This window comes from Macaca nemestrina, chromosome 5 (genome assembly GCF_043159975.1).
Source record: "Macaca nemestrina isolate mMacNem1 chromosome 5, mMacNem.hap1, whole genome shotgun sequence".
Lineage (NCBI taxonomy): Eukaryota > Metazoa > Chordata > Mammalia > Primates > Cercopithecidae > Macaca > Macaca nemestrina.
The window spans coordinates 76,937,356-76,950,188 of NC_092129.1; the positions used below are offsets into that span (position 1 = coordinate 76,937,356).

At 49.4% G+C, this 12,833-nt stretch overlaps 1 protein-coding gene across 4 annotated transcripts in view; it reads left to right on the forward strand.

Annotated features, from left to right (window-relative positions):
* LOC105478737 (zinc finger DHHC-type palmitoyltransferase 14) overlaps positions 1–12,833 on the forward strand; it is a 297,287-nt gene that overhangs the window by 269,679 nt on the left and 14,775 nt on the right. For all 4 annotated transcript variants that reach the window (XM_011736331.3, XM_011736332.3, XM_011736335.3 and 1 more), the window contains 2 exons: positions 611–720; positions 5,968–6,070. In XM_011736331.3, coding sequence (XP_011734633.1) covers positions 611–720; positions 5,968–6,070 — 213 coding nt within the window. The remainder of the gene's footprint in view (positions 1–610; positions 721–5,967; positions 6,071–12,833) is intronic.

Sequence of the window (12,833 nt, forward strand, 5' to 3'; positions counted from 1 at the left end):
AGAGAATGTTTCCAGAGCAGCGTGGTCCACTTTGCTCTTTACACTTAGATTTTGATACAAGTCTCTATCCACACGTGAATTAAATGTCTCAGGATAGGTCCAGTTACCTTAAACAAAAGCTTGAGAAAATAGGTTGTGATAAGACTCATGAGATAAGAGAATATTAATACAGTTATTTGTACTTGGTAGCTACAAATATCAGAATATGCAAAACAGACTATTTTGGTTACAAGAAGAGGCTGAATTATTTCAGTCTGTAAATTAGCAATTAGGGGAACCATTTCACCTGCCATTCATTTAATTATCATTTAGGGCACTAAATGTGAGTATGAAAAAATCTCTGCTGGCTTATATGAGATGGCCTTTTAGTATCATGTGGGACAAATAAAAGATGATTGTCCCTGAGAATATTATTCTTTCCCTAATCTAACCTGCTGTTTTAGGACATTTCCGAGTTTGGAGTAAATGCCCATTTTCTGTAAGAAAAATACCTCCATTTCTTTGGATTAAAGATGATTTGCATTCTTTATGGCTTCTCATGGTCCAGCTCACCTCAACCGTGTGTTGGCGTGAAGGATATTGCTTGTTACTGACTTTCCTTTTCTTTCAGATTAAAGGATCCTGGTCAAATAAAAGAGGTAAAGAAAATTACAATCCCTACAGCTACGGAAATATCTTTACCAATTGCTGTGTTGCCCTGTGTGGGCCCATCTCACCAAGGTAAGACTCAGGACGCATCGTGCTCTTATACAGACCTTGGAAAACCGAATGCCTCAGCCGTTAGCACAGGCCCCCCGCCCTGGCGGAATGGGTCACCGCCACCAGGTGACCGCTTTGTGCCGCGTGGACATGGCCTTCATGAAATCGAGATCTGGCTCTGTGTGTGGTGTCACACTTCACACCTTTTTTGATCTTCAACCGAATCTGTGTCTGATTTGGGGAAAATTTCCTGAAGCCCAAAATAGAGAGACAGATGCCTGTGGCCCGGCTAATGACTGAGGACCTGCTAATGACTGAAGGTGTGCGCAGGGAGCCGTGGTTAGCATCGTCAGGGAGACAAGACACATGCAGGAAGGAAGCAGCCAGAAAGCCTGCGGAAACCAGTTTTGAAAGTTGATTTGCACAGAATAGAAATGTTCATAGGGAGAGAGCCACATGTGCCGCAGTCATTGAGACTGTGGTTGTGGTGATAATGACAATGACACGAACCATGGCAGTAGCTAACCTTTATTGAATCTGTGTTAAGCCCTGCTGTAAGTTCTTTACCTGCATCAGCCTTTTACAAGCTCACTCTGTACCTATAGGTAGGCACCATTATATCCCATTCTATGGATGAGGAAAGCGAGGCACAGAGTTTAAATAACGAGCCCAAGATCACACAGACAGTAAATGCTGGCCAGTCAGGATGCACACCCAGGCCGCCCAATGTCAGAGCCAGTGTGTGCCCACTGAGGCACGCTGCCTCCAAGTCAGAGTGTACAAGTTCAAAATACAGATTCTTTGTGAGTTACGCCTATGGAGAATATTTTCAACTGATAAATCGAACCATGATCAACAAATAAGTATTGAGCAAATCTACTTGGTCTCTAGAATGAGTTTCCAACTCATTACTGCTTCCTGCCTTTTGGTCTCTAAATGTGTAAAACGGAGAAATTACAAAAGCCACCATGACTGTGTCCAGGGCAGACCCACTGGGCACCCAGACCTTACCGATGTGCGGTTGTGAAATGCAAACTTCATTTGATTATCAGCCTCAGTGAATCCTCATTAGAGAAGTAAAAAGAATTCAAGAAAAAAAATCCAAGCACATATTCCAAGGCCATCTGTGCACTGGCATTGAGTTATTATGACTTTGAGTCATCGTGGTGCTACTGCAAAACTAGAACTTGATCATTGTCTAGCTTTAGCCTAGAAAGTGGGGAGCCCAGCATGCCACTGTCCTCCTGAACGAGGGGTCCTCAAGGGACCCCTGACCTCCTCAGAGGCTTGGAAAGGGCAAGTGAGGATCCTGGGTTTGGGAGGCTGCTCGGTCCACAGGGGTCAGACATGCCTGGGCAGGTGCCAGCTCCTCTTGAAGAAACCTCCTGACTCACCCAGGGATCCTTCCGGGAGCTCTTTAGGCAGAAAGTCTCTCAGGCAGTGGCTTGATTTGTCGCAGCCTCCATGGTGCTTCCCACTGGCATGTTTGTGGCTAGCAGGGCAGGCCAGGAAATTGAGTGTAAGAGCCAGGGAGAGCTGCCCTCTTTCCGCCGCCTGCGGTGTATGTGTGGGTCTAAGAGAGGATGCTGAAGCCTCAGTTCTGCCCAAATCTCCGTTCTTGTTCCCAAGTCCTTCATCTGCATATGGCACGGCTTTATGTTGTTTAGAGACCACAAACTGTCACAACCAACATTATTTCCACAACTGGGTTAAATGTGCTTTTGTGGCTGGATTTGGGCTGTATTCTTTCCAAAATCCACGTTCCTTTGGGTGGGGCGTTTCTTGAGAATGGTCCTACCCTCAGAAGTGTTTGAATCATTTGTTAAAAGGTAAACTGAAGGACATGAAAATATTGAAGAATGTATTTGAACAGAGGTGATTCATGAATCTGGCAGCTCCAGACTTGAAGCAGTGTGGGGCCCACTGAAGAGGCTCCAGGGATTTGGGGCCGCACTGCAGGGACTCCGGGGGAGGCTTTACTGGGTGAAGGTAGAGCGAGGCAAATGAGATATTTGCTTTGTTAAAGCGGGGCTATAGCTTTCCCTGGGTCATTCTGGCGCTTGGGCAGGGACACAGGCCACTCACAGGCTCCCAGGCAGATGTGAGGGGGTGATGCCTACCTTTGCCTCTCCCTCTCATCCTCTCTTGCCTTCCCCTCCCCCTGTGCTACCTCGCCCCAGCCCCTGTGCCCTTAAGTGGGCCAGGGCCTTCCCGGGCATCCCAGTCAGGCCCACCCGCTGAGAGTGTGCCCTGCCTCAGACCCACGTGCCCAGACCCCTGTGCTTGACTTGCCCCTCGTGGGTTCTTAAACGGTGCCATGCCATGCAAATGAAGCAGAGCGAGTCTTTGTGTTCCCTTTTGGGAGCCTGCATACCAAGAGTGCAGAGACCCACATTCGGTTCCTGCAATGTCACCAGAGGCGGGGACGGCAGCTGGCTGGGTATGGCCAGGTTTGGGGGGAGGGGTCCTCATATAAGCCTGACAGGAGGAATGGAAAATTGGGAACACAGAAAGGCCCAAGGAATGGTCAGTGTCACACCAGACTTGGGCCGGTCACGTGGGTCACGTGGCCACCACTGACGGCGCATGCGCAGTGGAGCCGGCTCCGTGCCAGGCGCTGGGGGTGCACGGGAGAGGGTCTGGCTCCTGGGCAGCAGGGACCGTCCATGGGCAGGCGGCGCACAGTAAGGTGCATGGGCCGCCCAGGAGTAGGTCTAAGCTGTGATCTCTCCTAAGGGTGAGAAGGAGTTTGGAGGAGGAAGTGGTGGGGAGGAGCAGGGTTTCAAAAGACAAAGGGGGCAGCCTGTGCAGGGACCCGAGGGTGAGGGTCCTGGCTCATCCAAGGAAATGCTGAGGGGGTTAGTGTCAGGAGTGAGGGGCGAGGGGAGGTGGGCCGAGAGGTGAGACAAGACAAGGGGCGAGGCCAGGTGACAAGAAGGATAGGCAGAGCCCGCTGTGTCCAGAGCATCACAGCCCTGGGAGCCCAGCTGCTACATTAAACAGGCTGGATGTGATGGGATGCTGGCCGAGAACGCTTCATTTTTCTCCCCCTGCTGTCCCTTCAGACTTTTTTGATGACCTAGTTCTTTTTCCGCTCCTGGATGAAATCCCCTGCAAGCCCCTTAATTTCTCTTGTCACTTAAAAGAGAGAGAGAGAGAGAGCGCGCGCGTCAGGGCACTTTCCCTCCAAAATAGTATCATTTCAGTGCATCAGAACTGCCAAGTTCATTGAGAGTTAACACTTCCCATCCCTTCACCCGAACCTGGTTGGGAGGACTGTGGGGTTCCCTCTTCCTCTTGAGTTCTGCCCCACCCCCCGCCCCCAGCTAGTCCTGTCTCCCCACCAGCTTCCTGTCCAACAGTGAGGAGGGGATTTGGGCAGGGGGTCAGTGCTGTTGGTCCCCTGCCAATGCTCTAAACTGGTGGGGTCTGAGAGCTCCTGACTAAGAGTTTCCTCTGAGGACCCCCCATCGCAGTTCCCTGATGGAGGCAGGGCCTTTTCTCCTGAGAGTCACTCATACCTGCCACTGCAACCCCGCGCCCGAGGCCATGAGCCCTGCACAGGCCTCTCTGTGAGGCCCCCTCTGTGGGTCTCTTGGGCTGAGTCCTATCGTAGTTTCCTAGGGCACTGCAGTCCAACAACTGCCATGAAATGGGAGAGTTAAAACAACAGAAAGTTGTTCTGTTACAGTCGGAGGCTCGAAGCCTGAAATCAAGGTGCCAGCAGGGTTGCAACTGTCCCGAGGCTGGGGAGAACCCTTCCTTGCCTCTTCCGGGCACCTGGTGGGGCCATCAGCCCTCTGCGTTCCTTGGCTGGCACATGCTTCACTGCGGGGTAGCCTCTGTCAGCCCGTGGCGTTCTCCCTGTGTGTCTCTGTACCCTCACCCAGCATTCTCTTCCTCTCCTCTTTTTCTTCTTGTAAGGACACCAGTCACATTGGACAAAGGCCCACTCCAATTGAGTGTGACCTCATCTTAACTTGGTTACATTTGCAAAGACCCTACCTCTAAGTAAGGTCACACTTGCAGGTACCAGGTTAGGACTTCATATCTTTCTGCACAGTTCAACCCGTGACATTCACTCAAGACCTGGTGGTGGTGGTTGTTTGCGACGGAATCTCACTCTGTCGCCCAGGCTGGAGTGCAATGGCATGATCTTGGCTCACTGCAACTTCTGCCTCCCAGGTTCAAGCGATTCTCCTGCCTCAGCCTCCCAAGTAGCTGGGATTACAGACACGTGCCACCACACCTGGCTAGTTTTTTTGTATTTTTAGTAGAGACGGGGTTTCACCATGTTGGCCAGGCCTGTCTCAAACTCCTGACCTCTGGTGATCTGCCCACCTTGGCCTCCGAAAGTGCTAGGATCACAGGTGTGAACCACCGTGCCCAGTCCCTCAAGACAGCTTGGCACTGACTCTCTCCCATGAGACCCACACCTGGACCTTCACCCAACCCTCAGGTCCCAGTCCATCCCTGGCTGTCACCCACACTAGAGGGCAGAGCACCTTTCTTCAAAACAGCCTTCTCTGCTCTTTCCCCCTCTGACCCTTTGTACCTTTGAAGGGAGGGTTGCAACGCTGGTTTGAGAACCCCCTTTGACGTCCTGCAGAGGAGGTCCGGCACTTCTCTTTGAAAGGTGGAGATTCTTGTTGCCTGTTGTTTTTTCTAAACCTATAGAGTGTTCAGCTGGAACTGAGGCAGAGGGAGTCCCATTTGAGGATCCCGTGGTTTTTCTGGCTTATCGTTCTGCCACTTAAAGACCTGAAGGCAGTAGTCATGAGGTTAACTCCTGTGTTCCAAAAGCTGAACTGACACGTAGGAGGCCCTGCGTTCTGAGAAAAGCAGCCCAGATAGTCAGTCCTCAGAGGCGGGGATGGTCGTGGCCTGAACACGTTTGCTGAGTGAATGTAGTAAGAAGATGTGCCGTTGAGGCTGGAGAGGAGCACTGGGGACAGATGGTGACAGGTGGAGTGAGACCAGCTTAGAGGCTGCCGCAGTTAGTGGACAAGAGGGAGATGCTGGCATCTGAGCAGGTGACATGCCCTTGGCCTGGCCAGGAGGCAGGCCATGCCACAGTCATGTTTAAAGGGAGAAGGAACAGAATCTGGTCACTGATTGTACATGAAAGTGAGGAGAGGAGTAGTCTAAGGTGCCTGAGGTGGGCCTATCATGGGAAGAGGGAGCCCTGACACGGAACCTGAAATAGTGCTGCTGCATCTCTGGCTTTTTATTCACTCTCTTCCTCCTGTGTTCTCTTCTCTCTCGCAGCCTAATTGACAGAAGAGGGTACATCCAGCCTGACACGCCGCAGCCAGCAGCACCCTCCAGCGGTATCACCATGTACGGGGCCACGCAGTCACAGAGTGACATGGTAGGAGCGGGGGCCACCGCCCCATGACAGCTTTCCTTTTGCTTGTGTGCTCACTAACAAGTCACCGAGCAGCCTTCCTAGCAGACCTCCCCAGGAGCAGGGGCAGCCCGCGGCCCCCCACCCCCTGACTACCGTGCTCAGACGGCAGGCAAGACGTTAAACAAAGGCAGTAGCCAGGGAAGCGTGTGGCCACTGAGTTTGGTGTGCTTGTTCACAGTTGTGCAGGGGAAGTCCACACACGCGATCCCTCTGCCAAAACAGCTTGAGGCATGTGGATGGAAGCCCCCCTTATACAGGATCAGGCTGTTGTTTGAGGGATGAGACACATGTCCCAGGCAAGGCTGTGCTCATGGTCTTCCATTTCCCTTTCCGTACCTTGGTCCCCATCTGTACTGACCCCTCTTCCACTTCCTCAAGCGTGTGTGGCTGGTGCTGCCAGTTCCCCTGCGTCCACCCAAAGTCTGGGATCAGCCCTGTGCTAAATAGTGCAAATGATCAGACCAGGTGTACGATCACTTGCCGCAAAACTGACCAGTGCCTCTCCAGGGCGCGTACACGTCTCACGCTTTCTTCGACGGGTGGACGTGCTTTGCTTCCTGCGTGCAGGTTCCCAGCCTGCAGGTTTCCAATGGGCAGGTGGAGATCTGGGGGAGGGGGCAGGAGTTATTCATGGACACCAGAAATCCCAGCCTGGCCTGGTCCCGACCATCAGTGTCTTAAGATTCCCTAGGTGTCTGGAAGGCAATGGCCTCTTTTTATTTGGAACAAATGTCCCTAAAGTTAGAAGTTCCATGTTCCTGCAGAGGACCTTGTCTTGTGGTGGTCCTGCGCTGTGTGCTCTTTCTGTAGCTGAATCACCCACTCCAGAGCGTCCATGACAGATCAGAGACCTGACTTTCAGGTAGACTGGATGTGGGCAGCAGCCCAGAACACCTTGCTTCTGGGAGCAAAGAACTGCAAGGTGGAAGCTGGCAGCCTCAAGAGAGTCCTGAGACTGTCAGCTTCCACAGCTGTGTGAACAAGGCTCAGCCCCCAGCAGAGGTGGCTGGGGTTTGTGTGTTGGTGTTGCTGGTGTCTTGTTTGTATTGCTTTGCTCTGCTTTGCTAATAAAACGTTTTCTCTCCCTCTCTCTCTTTTTTTTTTTTTTTTTTTGCTTTTTTTTTTTTTTTTTTTTTTTTTTGAATCAGAGTCTCGCTCTGTCACCCAGGCTGGAATGCAGTGGCATGGTGTCAGCTCACTGCAACCTCTGCTTCCCAGATTCAAGCGAATCAGCCTTCCAAGTAGCTGGGACTGAAGGTGCATGCCATCATGCAGGCTACTTTTTGTACTTTTAGTAGAGACAGGTCTTCGCCATGTTGGCCAGGCTGGTCTCGAACTCCTGACCTCAGGTGATCCACCTGCCTCAGCCTCCCAAAGTGCTGGGATGACAGGCATGAGCCACTGTGCCTGGCATGTTTTCTTTCAAAGCAAGTACGTTTATTTCAGGGTCCTTGCCCTCCACTCTGTAAGGGATCAGGGAAACAGCTTGTTTGGTCATAACTCATGCACTCAAGGGACCCTTTGAGGGTCACTCCCCCATATTCTTCAGAAAAAGAAACTGAGAACAGACGGAGGAAGAGACAGGCTCGCAGGAAAGGGGATTACATTCACAGAGACCAGCTGTGTTCAGGGCGTGTGGTGGTCACCAACTCATTTAACCCTAAAGCCACAGTGGGAAAAGGGGACGCTTGACCCCACCTTTTTTAAGTAGGAGAGATTGGTCATCTGTCTACCCAAGAGCACACAGACACTAATTTGTGGGTTCAAAGCTAGCCTGGTGACTCCAGTGCCCACGTTCACTTCTGATACTGCATGCCCACAAGTGCACAGGCATTAAAGACCAGGAGATCTGTGCTCAGAGGCTTTCTTCACGATTCGCAGGTGTACAAGAAGTGCCCTTAAGGACAGAGCTCACCAGAATTCTGGCCACAACATACGTTGATCATTTCTCTGATGTGTGCATGTGTCTACACACAATAACCTCTCATTCAATCAGCCACTCTACCTGGGTTCCCTCTGTGTGTTGAGGACTAGACTAGGAGCTAGAGATACAAAGTTTGTGGGGTACAGCTCATCCACCTTCAAAGGGGTCAGTAGTCGGGGGCAGCATGTGAGCAGATACATGAAGGAAGCATTAAGAACCTGCAGTAGAATTGACCACTGATGGCAACTGTCCTTCTCAAAACCAGTGAACTTATGTTCCTCTTACCCTGTGATCCCCATAATACTGGGCTCACCAAGTTCTTCAGGGTACTGATCTCAGCAAGTTCTATGCTTTGTTGAGATTAAGAAAATTAACAAAGGCTGTTTACAGGTGCTCTCACCAGGAAGCCACTTCAGGTCAAGACCAGGTGGGACATAATTCATCAATCCAGCAAACAGTTATTGAGCACCTACGCTGTGCCTCTGTGATAGAGAAGGTAGCTTTAACCATGGAAATGGGGAGGTCGTTTTACTCCATATGGCAAATCAGAGTCCCCTCTGGAGTCCATTCATTCTACACCCGCACCAAGACTCTGGTCAAGCGCACATATCGTGACATGGCAGAAATGCTAGGGTTCATCTGCCTATTCCTGTAGGAGTCACCTTCCAACTAACTAGTACCGCTGAAGGCACTGGACTGTGATGTTGTAAGCGTTGTTGGAAGAGGATGCTGCAAAGGTTAAGAAGCCTGTAGCCGTGCAGCAGCTGCCTGTTGGTCACCCCTTATCACTCAATCCAGTGTAAGGCTACTTTTTTTTTTTTTTTTTTTTTTTTTTTTTTTTTTTTTTGGAAATAGTGTCTCACTCTGTCGCCCAGGCTGGAGTGCAGTGGCATGATCTCCACTCACTGTAACCTCCGTCTCCTAGGTTCAAGTGATTCTCCTGCCTTGGCTTCCCGAGTAGCTGGGATTACAGGCACCCGCCACCACACCCAGCTAATTTTTTTATTTTTTAGTAGAGACGGGGTTTCACCATGTTGACCAAGCTGGTCTCAAGCTCCTGGCCTCAAGTGATCCACCAGCCTCTGCCTCCCAAAGTGCTAGGATTGCAGGCATGAGTCACCGCGCCCAGCCTGTAAGACTACTTATTAAGGCATCTGTTCATCTGTGGGCTTGAGTACGGTGTCAGGAAGTTTGAAGATAGAAAAAAAAAAAAAAAAAAAAAAAAAAAAAAAAAAAAACCCAAGGCTCCTTGCCCTCCTATTCTCCACTGTGACTGAGGATGAGACAGCCTGAATACCCCAGGAAAGAGCTGCATGTGATGTCACCATGCCACTGAGCACCAGGCAGATCAGGAGGAGCTCTGGACCTGGAAGCAGAGCCTCTTCACTGCTGGCCTCAGGCTGATGGCATACAGAATCATGGAGGGATTTAGTGAGGACCTGTGTGCAGCCCTGGTCACCTGCCCAGGCTGACAGTGCACTCTCTGCCATGCACACGTGAGTGCAGGTGACTTCACATCTCCTGTAGCATCTTCTTGCCATCCATACACACAAAGGGAAGAGAGCACCATTTTTTGTTTGTTTTTGTTTTTTAAGGCAGATTCTCACTCTGTCGCCCAGGCTGAAGTACGGTGGTGAGATCTCAGCTCACTGCAATCTTCACCTCCTGGTCTCAAGGTGATCCTCCCACTTCAGCTTCCTGAGTAGCTGGGACTACAGGCATGCACCATCATGTCCGGCTAATTTTTGCATTTTTTGTAGCGACAGTTTTGCCATGTTGCCCAGGCTGGTCTCGAACTCCTGACCTCAAGCGATCTACCTGCCTCAGCCTCCCAAAGTGTTGGGATTACAGGTGTAAGCCACTGCATGTGGCCATTCATTCCTTTACTCAGGCATGCACAAATCTTTCCAGAGAGCTTCCAGGGGAAGGTTTGAAAGCACTGTCGGGTGTAAAGAAATGAACAGGACTCATGTGCACCTGGGAGCTGTACAGTACAAAAACGCTCCAGTATCACAGCCCTAATGAATCCATGCCCCATGAGTCTAGGCTCAGACACATGACATGTGCATGAAATTTCAGGATCAAGGTCTTAAAGCCCATGGACCTCATGGTAAAGAAGCTCTCCATCAGTGAGTACCATGGTCTACCGTCTCCCTAACGGAGGCAAAACTGTAAGAAATCTCAACATCCTGGGAGTCATACACATGTGAGTGCTAGTCTGGATTTGGTAATAGCACAGAATTTTAGAGTCAAGTCCCTTAAGCAGGATGTTCCAGCCAGTGATAAAAGCTGTACAGAGACGTCTCTTCCACATGGTAAATGCTTTCGAGTCAGCTAGCGGGCTTTAAGATGACTTTTTATCCCCATCTGGAAGAGGAAAATTGGAGATGGGGATTCATTTTGCAGAGACCAGACTGCTGCCACTTACTAGAAGCATAAGCTTGATGAGTTGCTTAACCTCTCTGCCTCAGTGTTTTCATCTATAAATAGGAACATTGATATTCTTACCTTGTAGGGTTTCTGAGGATTAAGTTAAGACATGTAAAGCACTTAAAACCTTGCCTAGTAGAAGAGAAGTACTATTTAAGTGTCAGCTGTTACTATTATTATCTCCCTGAGATCCATGAGTGGCAGGATGAGTGAGCTCAACTGGACCCTCTTGCAGCAACTGGAAAACAATAGAGATGACTGGTGTGAGGGAAAGAGCCCAGGATGGGAACCAGGGAATGAGAGCTCCCATTCTGGCCCCTGCCAGTGAGTTCCCTGATGATTGGCAGGTCCCTCTTGCCTCACTAGTCCTCAGTTTTCCTCATCTGCAAAATAGGAGCTGGGATTAATTTGTACCTAAAGCCCCCATTTAGCTGTGAGCCTTTTGTGAGTCTCCGATCCTTGCAACTCCACCAGGAGATGAGGAGGGCAGAGACAACATCTCAGTCCACACGCACAGGAAAGAGCTCTCCAACCCCCAGAAGGAGGTAAACACCATGACTCTCAGCTCCTCCTCTCCTCCCACCCACCCTGACCAACAGCCCCCAAACTGACTAAGCCCGCACTTGACACAGGACTGGGGGTGTGCTGTGGGGCCATGTGCAGTCTGACCATCATACCAGAACTTCCCTGAGAGTAGGAGTATGTGTTGTTTTTCTTATTTGTCTCCTGTTTCTTGAGTTTATGGGATGCATCCCACTTGGCCATGGTGTATAATCCATTTTATATGTTGCTAAATTCAGTTTGCTAGTATTTTGTTAAGGATTTTTCCATCTGTATTCATAAGAGAGTTGTCTGTAGTTTTCTTGTGAAGTCTTCGTCTGGTGTTGGTATCAGGAGGTAATACTGGCCTCATGGAAGGAGTTGAGAAGTGCTTCTTACTCTTCTGTCTCTTGAAAAGTTTGTGAAGAACTGGTGTGAATTCACCTTTAAAGATTTGGAACAATTTGCCAGGAAAGCCATTTGGTCTTGAACTTTCTCTGTGGATATTTTTTTGATTACTAATTCACTCTACTTATTACAGGTCTATTCAGATTTTTTACTTTTTCCTTGGGTCCGTTTCAGTAGTTTGTGTCTTTCTAGGAATTTATCCATTAAACAAATTAGAGACAAATTAGAAGCAGTCAAAGACTTCAGTGAAAGTCAATAGGCACTTGGAGTAAGCCCTGAAGGGAAGAAATTGGTATTTTGTTTAAACATTCTGTGAAATGCACACGCCAGCTGAGAGAGCTGGGAACCTCTAGCAGAGCGAGTTCCAGCATGAGCCCCGCACTGTTGCTTTGCTTTCTCCTGCTTTGAGTCATATTAAGGCCATGAGAAATACACAGACCAGTTAATTTCCAGGAATTGTCAAAACATGGACAAATGATCTGAAATATTTCAAGACAACAATACAAATTCTCTGGGGCAACTATAACATTTCTCTCCTTTGATTTGCTTCGGCTGCCGGTAACAGATATCCCAAGCAACAAAGACCACCACAGACTGAGCCAGCACATCATGACCAGCAGTGCCTGGCCGAAAGGGTCCCGAGGCCCTATGGTTTTCTGGTCTGTGATGCAGTGATAGACACCCAGGGCACCCACCCTCTGTGCTTGGAAAGCCTGCAGCACCATCGCTAAGAGCAAGTGGTCTGGCAACTTGCCAAGCAATCCGTCATCTTCCTTTTTACTTATTTCCTGTTTTGGATATAGTTAGATCTCAAAATCAATAAAAGAGTTTTTGCATTCCAATCCCCAATTAGACAGATGGGAAAACAAATACACAAATCCTTTAATGTTAAATTAGTCAGAATTGCAAGCTGAACTTCAAGCCATTCTAAGAACGGCACAAAATTTATTTGCTCTAGAAGCATACTGTGGCCAGGTGGGTCTCTGCTGAGGTTTAGCACTCTAGAATGGACAGAGCATTGGTGATACTGATACTATCATTGCAAGAGTATTAGCAACCTGCAAGATAGCCTCGTTTTACAAAGGATGAAACTGAGACTTGCATATGTTGAGTAACTTGCTCACAGTCACACAGCTAGGAAGGCCTATGTGCTTTCTTTTTTTCTTTTTTCTTTTTTTTTTTTTTTTTTTTGAGATGGAGTCTCACTCTTGTCACCCAGGCTGGAGTGCAGTGGCACAATCTTGGCTCACTGCAACCTCCACCTCCCGAGTTCAAGCGATTCTTCTGTCTCAGCCTCCCAAGTAGCTGAGATTACAGACGTGTGCCACCATGCCAGGCTAATTTTTGTATTTTTAGTAGAGAAGGCGTTTCACCGTGTTGGCCAGGCTGGTCTCGAACTCCTGACCTCAGGAGATCCACCCA